We start from the raw sequence: 14,282 nt of genomic DNA on the forward strand, positions 1-14,282 counted from the left end.
GCCAATGACTGGAACGAACTGCAAAAATAACTGAAGCTGGAGACTCATACCTCCCTCACTAGCTTTAAGCACCAGCTGTCAGAGCAGCTCACAGATCACTGTACCTGTACATAGCCCATCTGTAAATAGCCCATCCAACTACCTCATCACCATATTTTTTATTTGTTTTATTTATTTTGCTCCTTTGCACCCCAGTACTGCTACTTGCACACTCATCTATCACCCCAATGTTTAATTTGCCATACTGTAATAATTTTGCCACTATGGCCTATTTATTGCCTCAACCCCCTTATCCTACCTCATTTGTACACACTGTATATAGACTTTCTCTATTGTATTATTGACTGTATGTTAGTTTATTCCATGTGTAAGTCTGTGTTGTTGTTTGCGTCGCACTGCTTTATCTTGGACAGGTCGCAGTTGTAAACTAGTCTACCTGGTTAAATAAAGGTTAAATAAAAAAAATATCCAACCATGTGACAGAAAGTTATATGAGGTGTGGTGTCAGTGTGAGTGTGTGCGTGTATGTGTGTGTCCATGTGCACATGCGATGCACTTACTTGTGCCCGAGCTCGTGGGCGATGGTGAAGGCCAGCGGCAGGCCCGTGTCCTCACTGATGCTGCAGCTGCGGTGGGGCTGACACATGCCTGCCACATGAGACAGGCCCAGGGTCTCACATGGCTTATTGATGGCCGTACAGATGTCCTTTCTGAGGAGAGGAGGGAAGGAGACAAGGAGAGGGGAGGAGGGAGGGAGAGGAAAAGGGAGGAGGGAGGGAGAGAAGGCGAGAGGATGAGGGAAGGAGAGGGAAAAGGAGGACGGAGGGAGAGAAGGAGAGGACAGAGGGAGAGAAGGACTGAAACATTGTAATAAGGAGCACAACAATTACCTTCAACATCATCACTTCCTATTCTTGACATGTGTTTAATGTGCTGAATCTATCAAGACCATGACCGGTGGGATGAGTCTCTGTGRAAAAGCTACTTAAATTAAAACAATTGCAGAAAAGCACAACTCAGGAGCTCCAACTACCTTCTTTCAAAGGTCCAGGGAATGTCACCAAATCTCTGGAAATGTCCTTGTTGTTGTGGCGTTGCTCAAAATTAAAGTGTCCTGCGTGGATGCTCTAATTGCACTATTGTCGAAACAGAAAGATGTCGTGGTTTAATGGAGTGGGCATTTTGATTGGAAAAGCGTCCGAACTACAGAAGATTGATGTGAGGAGGACAGTAAACAGGCGTCTAATTCAATTAAGAAGAGGTAGAAATATCATTCTGATTCTGTGTGGGTAAACTACAGCGAATAACAGTCAGGCCATCAATGGGAGGGGAAGGTAGGCAAAGGATCTCAAGGCTGTTTTGGTCCAGTATGGTGTTCTTCATGTAATGTCTCACCATTCATTTGTTTTAAAAGGACTGTCCTCCATGACTGAATGGTGAGGAGAAATCAATTTTGGGCTTTCAAGATAAATAAAAATAGGACAAACGCTTGCGAGAGGACAGTACACTTCCTTCAGCTTCGAGAACGGCACCAAAAGGTACTACTATTCAGAAAGCACAATTAAGGAGAGGAAAGTACACTGAACAAAAAATATAAACGCAACATGAAAAGTGTTGGCCCCATGTTTCATGAGCGGAAATAAAATATCCCAGAAATGTTCCATACACACAAAAAGCTTATTTGTCAAAAATGTTGGGCACAAATTGTTTACATCCTTGTCAGTGAGCATTTCTCCTTTGCCAAGATAATGCCGCGGTCAAGAAGATGATTAAACAGCATGACCATTACACAGGTGCACCTTGTGCTGGGGACAATAAAAAGCCACTAAAATGTGCAGTTTTGTCACAACAAAATGCCACAGATGTCAATTGACTGATTTTCTTGAACTGTAACTCAGTAAAATCTTTGAAATTGTTGCATGTTGCCTTTATATTTTTGTTCAGTATACATCCTCTCCCCAATAGACTGCAAATGGAATTCAGCCTTGGTGGGAGTGGATTACCTGGTGAGAAGGACGGCCACGTCGTGATGGACCGCGTGTTCTTCTCCCTTCACGTTGAGCCGTTTCTGCCACTTACAGAAGCTGCTCAGGCTGTTGTCAGCGTGGTGGGTGATCTTCAGGTCTTCCTGCCAACCACAGGGATGTCATCGTTACGTTAGACAATGAAACATCAGATACCTTCATGAACAGGGTGAGGTTTCCCAAAGCTGTGTAGCTTATGGTATGTGATGTCATAATGACATAATTTTCCTGGATGTAAACAGGTTTTTCTGGTTGTGAGACATTTATCTGGTCCCTGTAGAGCAGTAGTCAAGTAAACATAGTTTACACACCTTTTGTGGGAAAAAGCATTGAAAGAATAGGAAGCATTACAACCCGAGAGTTTTCCCACCAATTTTGTTTTACCCCTACATCACTGCTTTAGAGGCATTTCAAAAGATGTTGCTGGAGATTGTTTCTACTAGACAGCCATTCTAGAAAGTAATAAAATTGGCCATATTATCATAGCTTTGAGCTATTAGCTCTTGATGAAGAGTTAGATCCACCTTCAGGAGTCTAAACTGCATTCAAGGTTTAAATGTGCACTTTCAAGCATGATTATGAACAACCCATTGAGAACCATATTATGGCCAACCACAGACTTTACTCTGCAGGGATGTAAACATCGACAGTCTAGTAGTTGACCCATAGGAAAAGTGAGCCTAAACTATATGGTTGTGTGTCAACGTATAGACACTAGTGTCAGTGTGCAGTGGAAATTTGAAAAAAAGGAAAAACCTGCTTCTTTTAAGTTTTTAATATATTTTTTTTTCAGAAGTCAGTGCAAACGAACGGTTTTCGGTGACAGGCTTAGTCAGCTTAAGACAAAGGCTTTGCGAAATGCCTCCGTTTGCTCTGACCCTCTGACCTGCTAAAAAATACATAAAAATGAAAAAGAAACAGGTTCTTCCTTTTTTCAAATGTATGGCTTTTGAACCCGGCACCCAAATACGTTTTTCTACTACAAACGTTTGAGTTGATCAGGCCAATCCTCTTTCAAAATATAGACATGAAACAGACACCTCTAGAACAGTCCAGACGATTTGGTTAGGAAACTTACCCTACATGCCTTTCTCAGACTACATCCTTACCATTAGCCAGAACCAGGACTTCAGAGAGATTTGTTTCAGCACTAGCTACACATACACTTCCTAACACATTGTCGAAGGGTTTAGGGGCCTATACTTCACACTGGGAGCCAGTGGTGTTCTGATGTAAAATGCTGTTTGAAGGATATAACTGAAGAACTGGCTGTGATGATGAAAGGCTGAAGGATGTAACTGAGCCTTGGCTATAATGATGACGACAAGGCTGGAGGGGAAAGAGGATAGAGACAGTAGTCAGATGGGCTAGCGCTATCCATCTCTCACTCTCTCTCTCTCGCTTTCCTTCTCTCGCTAATGAGCTTCTCTGTTATCACCCCTCCACCACAAAGTAAATCTCTAGAATGTTGCAGTGCAATAGACAATCCTTTCCCCCAAGACTAGGAGATTATGGCACAACATTACAAAGATGGACAGTGAAATAGACACTGTCTTCACAGTTAATAACAGAAAGGCAGGTAGCTATGTACTGCTCTCGCTTCTCTGTTCTCCATTTCTCTCTACCCCTCATACGGAGTCGGTCATCGCCTGTAGTCAGAATTTCCTCAGATCATTACACAAACTAATAATATTATTTTATAGTTTACGGAAAATGACATTGGAACTAGTTTAGACCAATACCAAGAGCATAACTGCTTCCTTTCAATGCATGATCATACACTAGTTTAAACAAGAGTGGAATCTCGACGCCATGAAAAGCAACGTAACTTTGCGACATCATCTTTACAATGTGCGTCCCATATTCCATTTCTGGTATGACACTGGGACTCTGCCATTTAAATCTGTTATTGCAGCCTACTGGTGTTAGGATTTGTGATCAATTCATAATTACTATTTTTGTGTTACTTTTTTTGTTATGTTTTATATGGCTAAAATCTAATTAAAATATCTTGCTGTGGTCAGTCTGCCAGTTTTGTTTTAGGATACGATTAATGGTCATTGTCATTAAGATCTGGCAGTCATTTGATGCCACAAATGAACCCTTTGTAAGTCTTTCAACACTGATTAGTAAATCTGTCTTTAAAACGGACCTCTAATGACAGTGGTTTGCTAACAGTGTTTTGTAACGTGCAGGCCTGAGCTGTGGTTCTCTTACCTCTTCCTTCTCCAGCAGGATCAGACGAACCACTACGATGTTGAGTTTTCCAATGCTGGCATCGAGAAACAACCCTGACACCTGAAACAGAATGGAAATGATTTAGACTCAGTGGGTTGGGCCAAAAAGTTGTCCTTCTCAACAAATAGGCAATCCAGTACCATTATGTTGTATTCTCTTTCATTGAGACCACGTGTAGTATACTGTTCATATGAGGTATATCACAATAATTATAAATAAAGGACTGTCTTGTCTACTGAAGAATGTTTCCCACTACACTGGTGATTAGTGATGATTAGTTATACATGAGTCTGTCTGGAAAATCCYTTCACAAACACAAAGGAATGATTGAGAACTTTGGTCAACTGTCTGTTCCCTGCTCACATTTCTCAAAAGCAACAATGTGATGCAGAAAACAACATCCACGGGTCTCACTTCTACAGAGTACAGTATTAACATTTTACATCTTTCCAGTTCAGGTTTAGGAGACAGATGGCCAGGTTATTTGAATTACACATTTACCTCTTTCAGGAGGGTATAATACTTCTTTCCTTTAGGTATTTGGAAAAGCTCTATACACACACTCCTTCCCTCCCTCTCCTCATTYCTTTCATCCATCCCTTGCTCCCTCTTATCTCTCAAGCTGTTGTAGTGAATTAAGGGTTCCTTTGATTCTCTGGTAACAACAAACAACCACTGCAGTAGCAGCTTTCACCCGGGCTGATTAGCAACATCTTGGAGGCAGCCACCCACACACACACACACACACACACACACACACACACACACCTCCGTTTTCAGGTCACATTGTAATACACACACACGCTGGCTTTATGTTTCTAGTCCTACATTAAGTAGGGGCTCAGGAGGCTCACTGAACGGGTGCTAGGGTGCCTGGCTAAATAGAAAGCGAGAGCTCATTTTCACTAAGAACTTTTTCCCTTCTCCAGGAGGAGAGAGGCATACGGCAGCAGACTAATAATGTGTTTGAGCCAAGTGCTGGGTAATGCATTTAGACTGGTTTAATCAGCTCCAACTCTTTCRGGGTTACTTATATGTTAAGACAGGTTTAAATCAGCCCTAACTCTTCCAGGGTTACTTATACRTTAAGACCGATTTAAATCAGCCTTAACTCTTTCAGGGTTACTTATACGTTAAGACTGGTTTAAATCAGCCCTAACTCTTCCAGGGTTACTTATACGTTAAGACCGGTTTAAATCAACCCTAACTCTTCAGGGTTACTTATACGTTTAAGACCGGTTTAAATCAGCCCTAACTCTTCCAGGGTTACTTATACGTTAAGACTGGTTTAAATCAGCCCTAACTCTTCCAGGGTTACTTATACTTAAGACCGGTTTAAATCAGCCCTAACTCTTTCAGGGTTACTTATACGTTAAGACTGGTTTAAATCAGCCCTAACTCTTTCAGGGTTACCTATACGTTAAGACTGGTTTAAATCAGCCCTAACTCTTCCAGGGTTACTTAGTCCTCGTTATGTTTAGAAGTCAAGGACCCAATGCTGACACCTTTCCTGTTCTGACTTGGAGTGTGATAAAATAGCGGACCTATCTGACGGAAAAAAGCAGACGTTCAAAATAGACGCGTTAAGGACTGCTTGTCTTGAAGTAATCCATCTAATGAATTGTGTGGTTACTCTTGAAGCTGTCGGTAGACAGCCACTTGTATCTGTCAAAGCTAGACCTATCCAGTAAGGCGGTGTGAAGTCTCACACGCAGCATAGGAACTGATGAACCTTGAACAAGCGTCACACATTGTAATGACATAGACATAAAGCAGGGCTAGCCAACCCTGTTCCTGGAAGATACCCTCTTGTAGGTTTATGTTCCAACCCTGTTCCTGGAGAGATACCCTCTGTAGGTTATGCTCCAACCCTGTTCCTGGAAAGCTACCGTCCTGTGGGTTTTCACGGTGGAGTGAAAACCTACAGGACGGTATCTCTCCAGGAACAGCCCTGATATAAAGCAGTGTATAACACCTTAGTATGTCCTTTACAACATAGATTGTGCTCTATATAAAGGTTTTTAATGGGTTTGGATGTGTTCTGATCTGTTCACAACAACACTGAGTAATATTTACCTTCTCCATTGAGTCATCATTGGTCAGAGTGATGCATTGTGGTCACGGACCAAAGCTTTTGGATTTCACGCTTGAGAAAATGAGTCATTACCAAACCTTACAGTGGTGGTCAAACGTATCAAATTATAGGCCTACTTTGTCTGATTTAGGACCAAAAGTTGGTCCAGTGAACTTTACAAAGCCACACCAAACCGCAACCTTATGTGGGTATTGAATAATATGACTTGGGACTTTTGAGCTGATATTATGAACTGAGTTTCAATGATTTGAAAAAATTCCCCTGACATTGGTCCCATCGGGATCCCCTCCGTGGAAACAATACAAATGTACTTAAAAAATATATATGTTTACTTTGACTTTGTGTYAACGTTTTTTTATTTTTTATTATCCTGACATTGGMCACATTGGAATCCATGACCGTCCCTTGTTGGTGTACAAAGCATTCCACACAGCGCTAACTCTGCAAGCAGGGCTTCGTCATAGTGACATTGCAGACAGCATATCACCAGCACAATGTATGAAGGGACTCTTTCATCATAAATGCTATTTGTCCCCGAGTCCCAGTACTTGCTCCACTGCCAAAGGCAGGGAAAGCCTTCAGTATCAAAGAGWTGAAACGCATAGCTGAACAAATAGCACTGCAGTGGAACTCAAATAGGCATTGTGCCTGCTGCCGTGTACCCGACTGAAWCAACCGGTCTATCATACTAGGTACGGTCCAAACTGTTCCCAACATGAAAGGCATTTTGAAGTGAAACTGCACACCGCCAATTTATCTGTCGTTGTAATGCCGAGAATAAAAAGACCCGTAGTTTAGATCATCATCGAGACACATTGCTCTCTCACTAGCTGCATTTCATTTCACCCAAAACACTATTATAATTTTTGGGAATATTTAAATACTCGGTCATCCTGCATGTCAATGTAGTTTGAAGACAGCATCCCACAGAAGACAAACAGAATCAAGCGAGAGCTGTCGAAAGACCATCTTTCTTCATCCTTTGAATGATTTTCAACATGGCCGACCTCACACTAGTCTAGTCAACACACTTAGACAATGGAAAGCTCCTGCATCTCCCAAGGAAGATGATGACATCTCTGTTTGTTTTGCTTCAGGGCAATTCCATGGTAACAGAATTAGGAGACTCAGATTTTTCACTTTAAAATGTATACCAAATAAAAACGATTGATTTCAAAGTTTAACAAACCATAGAACTCTAAGCACAAGGACTGGCAATGTGTTGTTGTAAAATGTTCAGTGGCAATTGTTAAAAGTAGTTGTGCAGCATAGAGTTGTTTTTTTAACTTTGAAAATCAAATATTTTTTGTTTGGTATATATTTTAAAAGAGTCTAAGTGTAATTCCGTTACCGTGGAAGTGCGCTTCACTCACTGTACGATCGCTAGTCTCCCTTGACACAATAACAGGAGGCTGTGGAGTTCAAAGCAGAGGTTTGCAGGGCTGAAAACAAGACACCTGAGAGGATGTGGAGGATAATGTGTGTTTCCTCTTCTTCTTATTGTCCACTTSATCCGGTGAAGCCAGGGGAGCTCTCTGTTATTGAAATCCCCTTTCCTGATACACCGTCCTGTGCAAGCCCTCCTTGACAGCTGCAGCCGGACCCAACAGTTACTGTGTTTTGGAAAAAAGTTTCCTAATGCGTTCAACGGCAATAGAGCGAGGATGAGGTCAGAAAACTTGGTCTGGACTCCGTCCAGGAAGTGCTAACAACACAAGGGTCAGTGCACAGGAAGTTGTAGTCATTTGGAAAAGAGGACAGGAAAAAATATATATATATTAAAAAGAGAGGGATTGAGGTCTACAGGACATGGGGAAGGAGCGATAAAAGAGAGGGATGAGGGCTACAGGACATGGGGAAGGAGCGATAAAGAGAGGGATGAGGGCTACAGGACATGGGGAAGAGCAATAAAAGAGAGGGATGAGGGCTACAGGAACTGGGGAAGGAGCGATAAAAAGAGAGGGATGAGGGCTACAGGACATGGGGAAGGAGCGATAAAAGAGAGGGATGAGGGCTACAGGACATGGGGAAGGGGAAGGGGCACAAAAACAAAAAGAGGGGATGAGGCTACAGGACATGGGGAAGAGCAATAAAAGAGAGGGAGGAGCTACAGGACATGGGGAAGGAGCAATAAAAGAGAGGGATGGAGGCTACAGGACATGGGGAAGGAGCGATAAAAGAGAGGGATGAGGGCTACAGGACATGGGGAAGAGCGATAAAAGAGAGGGATGAGGCTACAGGAATGGGGAGGCGATAAAAGAGAGGATGAGGCTACAGGACAAGGGGAAGGAGCGATAAAAGAGAGGGATGAGGGCTACAGGACATGACGGGAGAATAAAAGAGAGGGATGAGGCTACAGGACATGGGGAAGGACGATAAAAGAGAGGGATGGGCTACAGGACATGGGACGGAGCAATAAAAGAGAGGGATGAGGCTACAGGACATGGGGAAGAGAGCGATAAAAGAGAGGGATGAGGGCTACAGGACATGGGAAGGAGCAATAAAAGAGAGGGATGAGGGCTACAGACATGGGGAAGGAGCAATAAAAGAGAGGGATGAGGGCTACAGACATGGGGAAGGAGCAATAAAAGAGAGGGATGAGGGCTACAGGACATGGGAAGGAGCCATAAGAAAGAGGGATGAGGGCACAGGTACATGGGAAAGGAGCGATAAAAAGAGAGGGATGAGGGCTACAGACATGGGGAAGGACGATAAAAGAGAGGATGAGGTACAGGACATGGACGGAGCGATAAAAAGAGAGATGAGGCTACAGGACATGGGAAGGAGCGATAAAAGAGAGGGATGAGGCTACAGGACATGGGGAGGAGCGATAAAAGAGAGGGATGAGGCTACAGACATGGAAGAGCGATAAAAGAGAGGATGAGGCTACAGGACATGGGACGGAGTGATAAAAGAGAGGATGAGGGCTACAGACATGGGGAAGGAGCGATTAAAGAGAGGGACATGATGTCACAATACTAACAGAACAGAGATGAGGGTGGAACACATGGAAGCATCTAGCATAGGTATTGAGCCAGCCAAGATGGGTGTTGTTGACATGGATGTTACATAACATCGCCTACATACAGTGACAACATAATACTGTCAAGGCTGCAGCCTACTTAAGCAAAGAAACTAATGTGTAAATCAAGTTATTTGACACCGAGTTCCCTGGAACGGATTTAGAGTAGGGTCAAGAAGTTTGACCTGGAAATAAAAAAGGGCTTTTCAGCCGACCAAAGGCTACTTCCAGCTGACACCCAGCACACTAGCCCATATTTGGTAATAGTGGGAATCAAACCACAACTTTGGTGTTGCTGACACCCTACCAAAAGAAAACCCAGTGAGACAGACGGCTAGCAGACACGTACGATGTTCATGACAGTCAGTACAGACGGCTAGCAGACACTTACGATGTTCATGACAGTCAATACAGACGCTAGCAGACACTTACGATGTTCATGACAGGCAGTACAGACGGCTAGCAGACACTTACGATGTTCATGCCAGTCAATACAGACGGCTAGCAGACACTTACGATGTTCATGACAGTCAGTACAGACGGCTAGCAGACACTTACGATGTTCATGACGTCAATACAGACGGCTAGCCACACTTACGATGTTCATGACAGTCAATACAGACAGCTAGCAGACACTTACGATGTTCATGACAGTCAGTAGAGACAGCTAGCAGACACTTACGATGTTCATGACAGTCAGTACAGACGGCTAGCAGACACGTACGATGTTCATGACAGTCAGTACAGACGGCTAGCAGACACTTACGATGTTCATGACAGTCAGTACAGACGGCTAGCAGACACTTACGATGTTCATGACAGTCAGTACAGACGGCTAGCAGCACTACGATGTTCATGACAGTCAGTACAGACGGCTAGCAGACACTTACGATGTTCATGACAGCCAGTTAGACAGCTAGCAGACACTTACGATGTTCATGACAGTCAGTACAGACGGCTAGCAGACACTTACGATGTCTATGACAGTCATACAGACGGCTAGCAGACACTTACGATGTTCATGACAGTCAGTACAGACCGCTAGCAGACACTTACGATGTTCATGACAGTCAGTACAGACGGCTAGCAGACACTTACGATGTTCATGACAGTCAATACAGACGGCTAGCAGACACTTACGATGTTCATGACAGCAGTATAGACAGCTAGCAGACACGATGTTCATGACAGTCAGTACAGACAGCTAGCAGACACTTACGATGTTCATGACAGTCAGTACAGAGGCTAGCAGACACTTACGATGTTCATGACAGTCAATACAAACGGCTAGCAGACACTTACGATGTTCATGACAGTCAGTACAGACGCTGAGCAGACACTTACGATGTTCATGACAGCAGTATAGACAGCTAGTAGACACTTACGATGTTCATGACAGTCAGTACAGAGGCTAGCAGACACTTACGATGTTCATGACAGTCAGTACAGACGGCTAGCACTTACGATGTTCATGACAGCCAGTACGTAGCTCTCCACGCCCTTGTGCCGTGGTACTCCACCATCTTGGAATGGCCACCACCAGCGTTTCCACCCACTTCTCCCTGCTGATGGAACGCTGGCGTATCCTCCTCTCTCCGCTGGCGTCTCTCCCAGCGCTCCCGTTGCCTCTCCACACGCTCCAACGCCGCAGCGGGATCTGAGGGCGGAGCCGTGACAAATATTGTGGTTGTAGAGTTGTAGCTTAGTATTTGTTTAAAAAGACCATGGAATAAGTCAGACTTTTTTTGTGTATCCTTGATGGTTTGAACTTCGTTACAACATATATTCGTACGGATGTTTATGTAAAACATGTTATGTGTTTGATCAGGTCAGTTACACCAATTATAGTCAATAGTGTATTTATCCAAAACGTACATGATATGTATGAAAGTCAGCTGTGTGCAACAGCGTTAGAACCCTATACAGTACCACACTGATGCATTGTGTTGAACATAACATGTACGCTATAAAGAAACATGCTCTATAGAAGGACAACAGAGACACTTTAGTCTTTATCTAAAGTCTTAGGCAGGGAATTCAAGTGAGCGATACGCACGCTTAACCCTGTGAGAGAGAGGCAGTGGGGATTTAATGCATGCTTGAGACAGAAGTTAACAGTCTGGTGGAAGCGCTTTTATTTCCCTCCTAAAATGCCTGGTAAGCCAGATGATCTTTCCTGGTTCTCTCTAGCATCCCCAGCCATCTGCAGAATATTCCAACAAGTCTCTTGACCTATTCCCTGTGGGTGAAGTCAACCAAGACTCCAGTGAAGTGCACYTTCAAGTGAGTTCGAAAGAGTTATTTTCAAAATAGTTCAAGTCCCGGAGCCTGCAATGAATTCCTAATGGCACATTTACATATCTCTCTTGCATAATACTGCCTCTCAGATATTTCATCCTGCAATGTGTTTCAGGGCTTAATTAAAGGCTCCTGGTATTTCAAACAGGCCCCATTACCAGCCCAACTGTTCCTAGGCTGTCTTCCTCCACCTCTAGAGAGTGATATTCAGTGTGTGTGTGTGTGTACTGTACGTGTTTGTGTAATAGATCCAGGTTGGGATAGGGATCTCTCAGTGCATCGGCCCTGTTTGAATACTTAGAAAATGCATCCTCCCTTCCATGAAGCATGACTGATCTGGCACCATCTGGATGGGTTAGGTTGGATCTGACATGGAAAATCAGTTGTTGTCAGAAGTGGGATCCTTGTTTGGTCCAATCCGACCTTGTGAGATTGGTGATTAGTTCAAGGAAGGGAAGGAAAGGTGCATRTTTAAAGTATTGGAACAGCCCCATCCTCTAAGGCCTCTATATTGGAGTGTGTGATGCCAGGTCACGACGGGAGGCTTCACCTTTGACCCCACAGGTACCGTTGGTGGTATGGTCTCCAGAGATGGGCTGTACCAACTGGCTTTGGGTGGGGGAGGTGTGGCGCTTGTAGATAATATGGACTTGTGGTGCCGTCGACWSATCACTAGAKCGCTCCAATGGCCGGATAAAGAACTCCTCCTGGGACAGCTTGAACAGACCTGTCTACAGAGGGAGGTCAGTATTGCTTTTGTTATGAGAAAAATATAATGATCATATTGTACAGGGAGAAACGGCGTCAGAATTGCTTTATTAATAATTACAATAATCCTCAGCAAGGACATTCTATGGGGTAAAGCGAGGTCAAAATGTATTATATATGAGAAATATAGTGATCCTATTGTACAGGAGAAAGTCGGTCAGAAATGCTTTATTAATACAAAAAAATACAGTCCTAAGCAAGCACATTGTTTGGGAAGAAAGATGGGAATAACACGGTAAACACATTCTACTGGGAGAACAACTGCTTTGATATGGGAAGAATACAGTTAGCACATTCTACTGGGAGAACAACTGCTTTGATATGGGAAGAATACAGTTAGCACATTCTACCTGGGAGAAACAACTGCTTTGATATGGGAAGAATACAGTTAGCACATTCTACTGGGAGAAACAACTGCTTTGATATGGAGAATACAGTTAGCACATTCTACGGGAGAAACAACTGCTTTGATATGGGAAGAATACATTAGCACATTCTACTGGGAGAACAACTGCTTTGATATGGGAAGAATACAGTTAGCACATTCTACTGGAGAAACAACTGCTTTGATATGGAAGAATACAGTTAGCACATTCTACCGGGAGAACAACTGCTTTGATATGGGAAGATATAGTTAGCACATTACCGGGAGAACAACTGCTTTGATATGGGAAGAATATAGTTAGCACATTCTACCGGGAGAACAACTGCTTTGATATGGGAAGAATACAAGTTAGCACATTCTACCGGGAGAACAACTGCTTTGATATGGGAAGAATACAGTTAGCACATTCACTGAGAAACAACTGCTTTGATATGGGAGGAATAGTTAGCACATTCTACCGGAGAACAACTGCTTTGATATGGAAGAATACAGTTAGCACATTCTACTGGGAGAACAACTGCTTTGATATGGGAAGAATACAGTTAGCACATTCTACTGGAGAAACAACTGCTTTGATATGGGAAGAATACAGTTAGCACATTCTACCGGAGAACAACTGCTTTGATATGGGAAGAATACAGTTAGCACATTCTACCGGGAGAAACACTGCTTTGATATGGGAAGAATATAGTTAGCACATTCTACCGGGAGAACAACTGCTTTGATATGGGAAGAATACAGTTAGCACATTCTACCGGAGAACAACTGCTTTGATATGGGGAATAGTAGAGATATTGACAAGCTTATTAGATCATAGCACATTCTACTGGGTGAACAAGGGATCACAACTGCTTTGATATGGGAAGAATACAGTTAGCACATTCTACTGGTTGGGAAATGGGTCAAAATTGCTTCAGAGAAATAAAATGCAATCAGCTTCATGAAAATGTGCCAAGTTTGCAGTATTACATAAACGCAAGTTATCTTGGGTTTATCATGCGATTATTTTCCCTTCCCTTTGGGAGCAAAACAAGGACATATGAGAGAAAACGCACCAATTGAAATTGAGTCATAAACTGTAATGGCTAAATCGCAAATGCTCCGCAACAATGATTTAGATTTATGAAGTTCAACCCAGCATTCTGGCCTCTGGGTTTCTGGCTCAGCCGTAGCTGTGGAACTTAGAGCGAGATGTGGCGTTGTGCCAAATGATACGCGGGGGCCTGGAGCCCGTCAAGCTGTCCTCAATATATCCAATATCATTTTAAAGAAACATTTCCAGTCCAGTAAGTCCCCCTCCTCCAGGTTCAAAGAAGAGTTTAAAAGGACAGATTCAATATACAGTATATACATTGAACCAACTACAAGTTGACTGTTCAAGAACATGGACATTTAAGAGGATACTCTGAGAAAGTTTCCCCATTGGCCATATTTAGGAAAGTCCCTTATTGT

General features: G+C 43.1%; 1 protein-coding gene across 1 annotated transcript in view; it reads right to left on the reverse strand.

Moving 5' to 3' along the window:
- The window catches only part of LOC112076506 (A disintegrin and metalloproteinase with thrombospondin motifs 7-like), a 50,070-nt gene extending 37,290 nt beyond the window's left edge, over positions 1–12,780 (reverse strand). Inside the window, exons 1-5 of the mRNA XM_070441356.1 lie at positions 12,228–12,780; positions 10,844–11,036; positions 4,242–4,322; positions 2,004–2,128; positions 561–710 (exon numbers count right to left, since the gene is read on the reverse strand). Coding sequence (XP_070297457.1) covers positions 561–710; positions 2,004–2,128; positions 4,242–4,322; positions 10,844–10,852 — 365 coding nt within the window. The 5' untranslated portion in view covers positions 10,853–11,036; positions 12,228–12,780. The remainder of the gene's footprint in view (positions 1–560; positions 711–2,003; positions 2,129–4,241; positions 4,323–10,843; positions 11,037–12,227) is intronic.
- Between the last annotated feature and the right edge of the window lie 1,502 nt (positions 12,781–14,282).

Source organism: Salvelinus sp. IW2-2015, unplaced genomic scaffold (genome assembly GCF_002910315.2).
Source record: "Salvelinus sp. IW2-2015 unplaced genomic scaffold, ASM291031v2 Un_scaffold3799, whole genome shotgun sequence".
NCBI lineage: Eukaryota > Metazoa > Chordata > Actinopteri > Salmoniformes > Salmonidae > Salvelinus > Salvelinus sp. IW2-2015.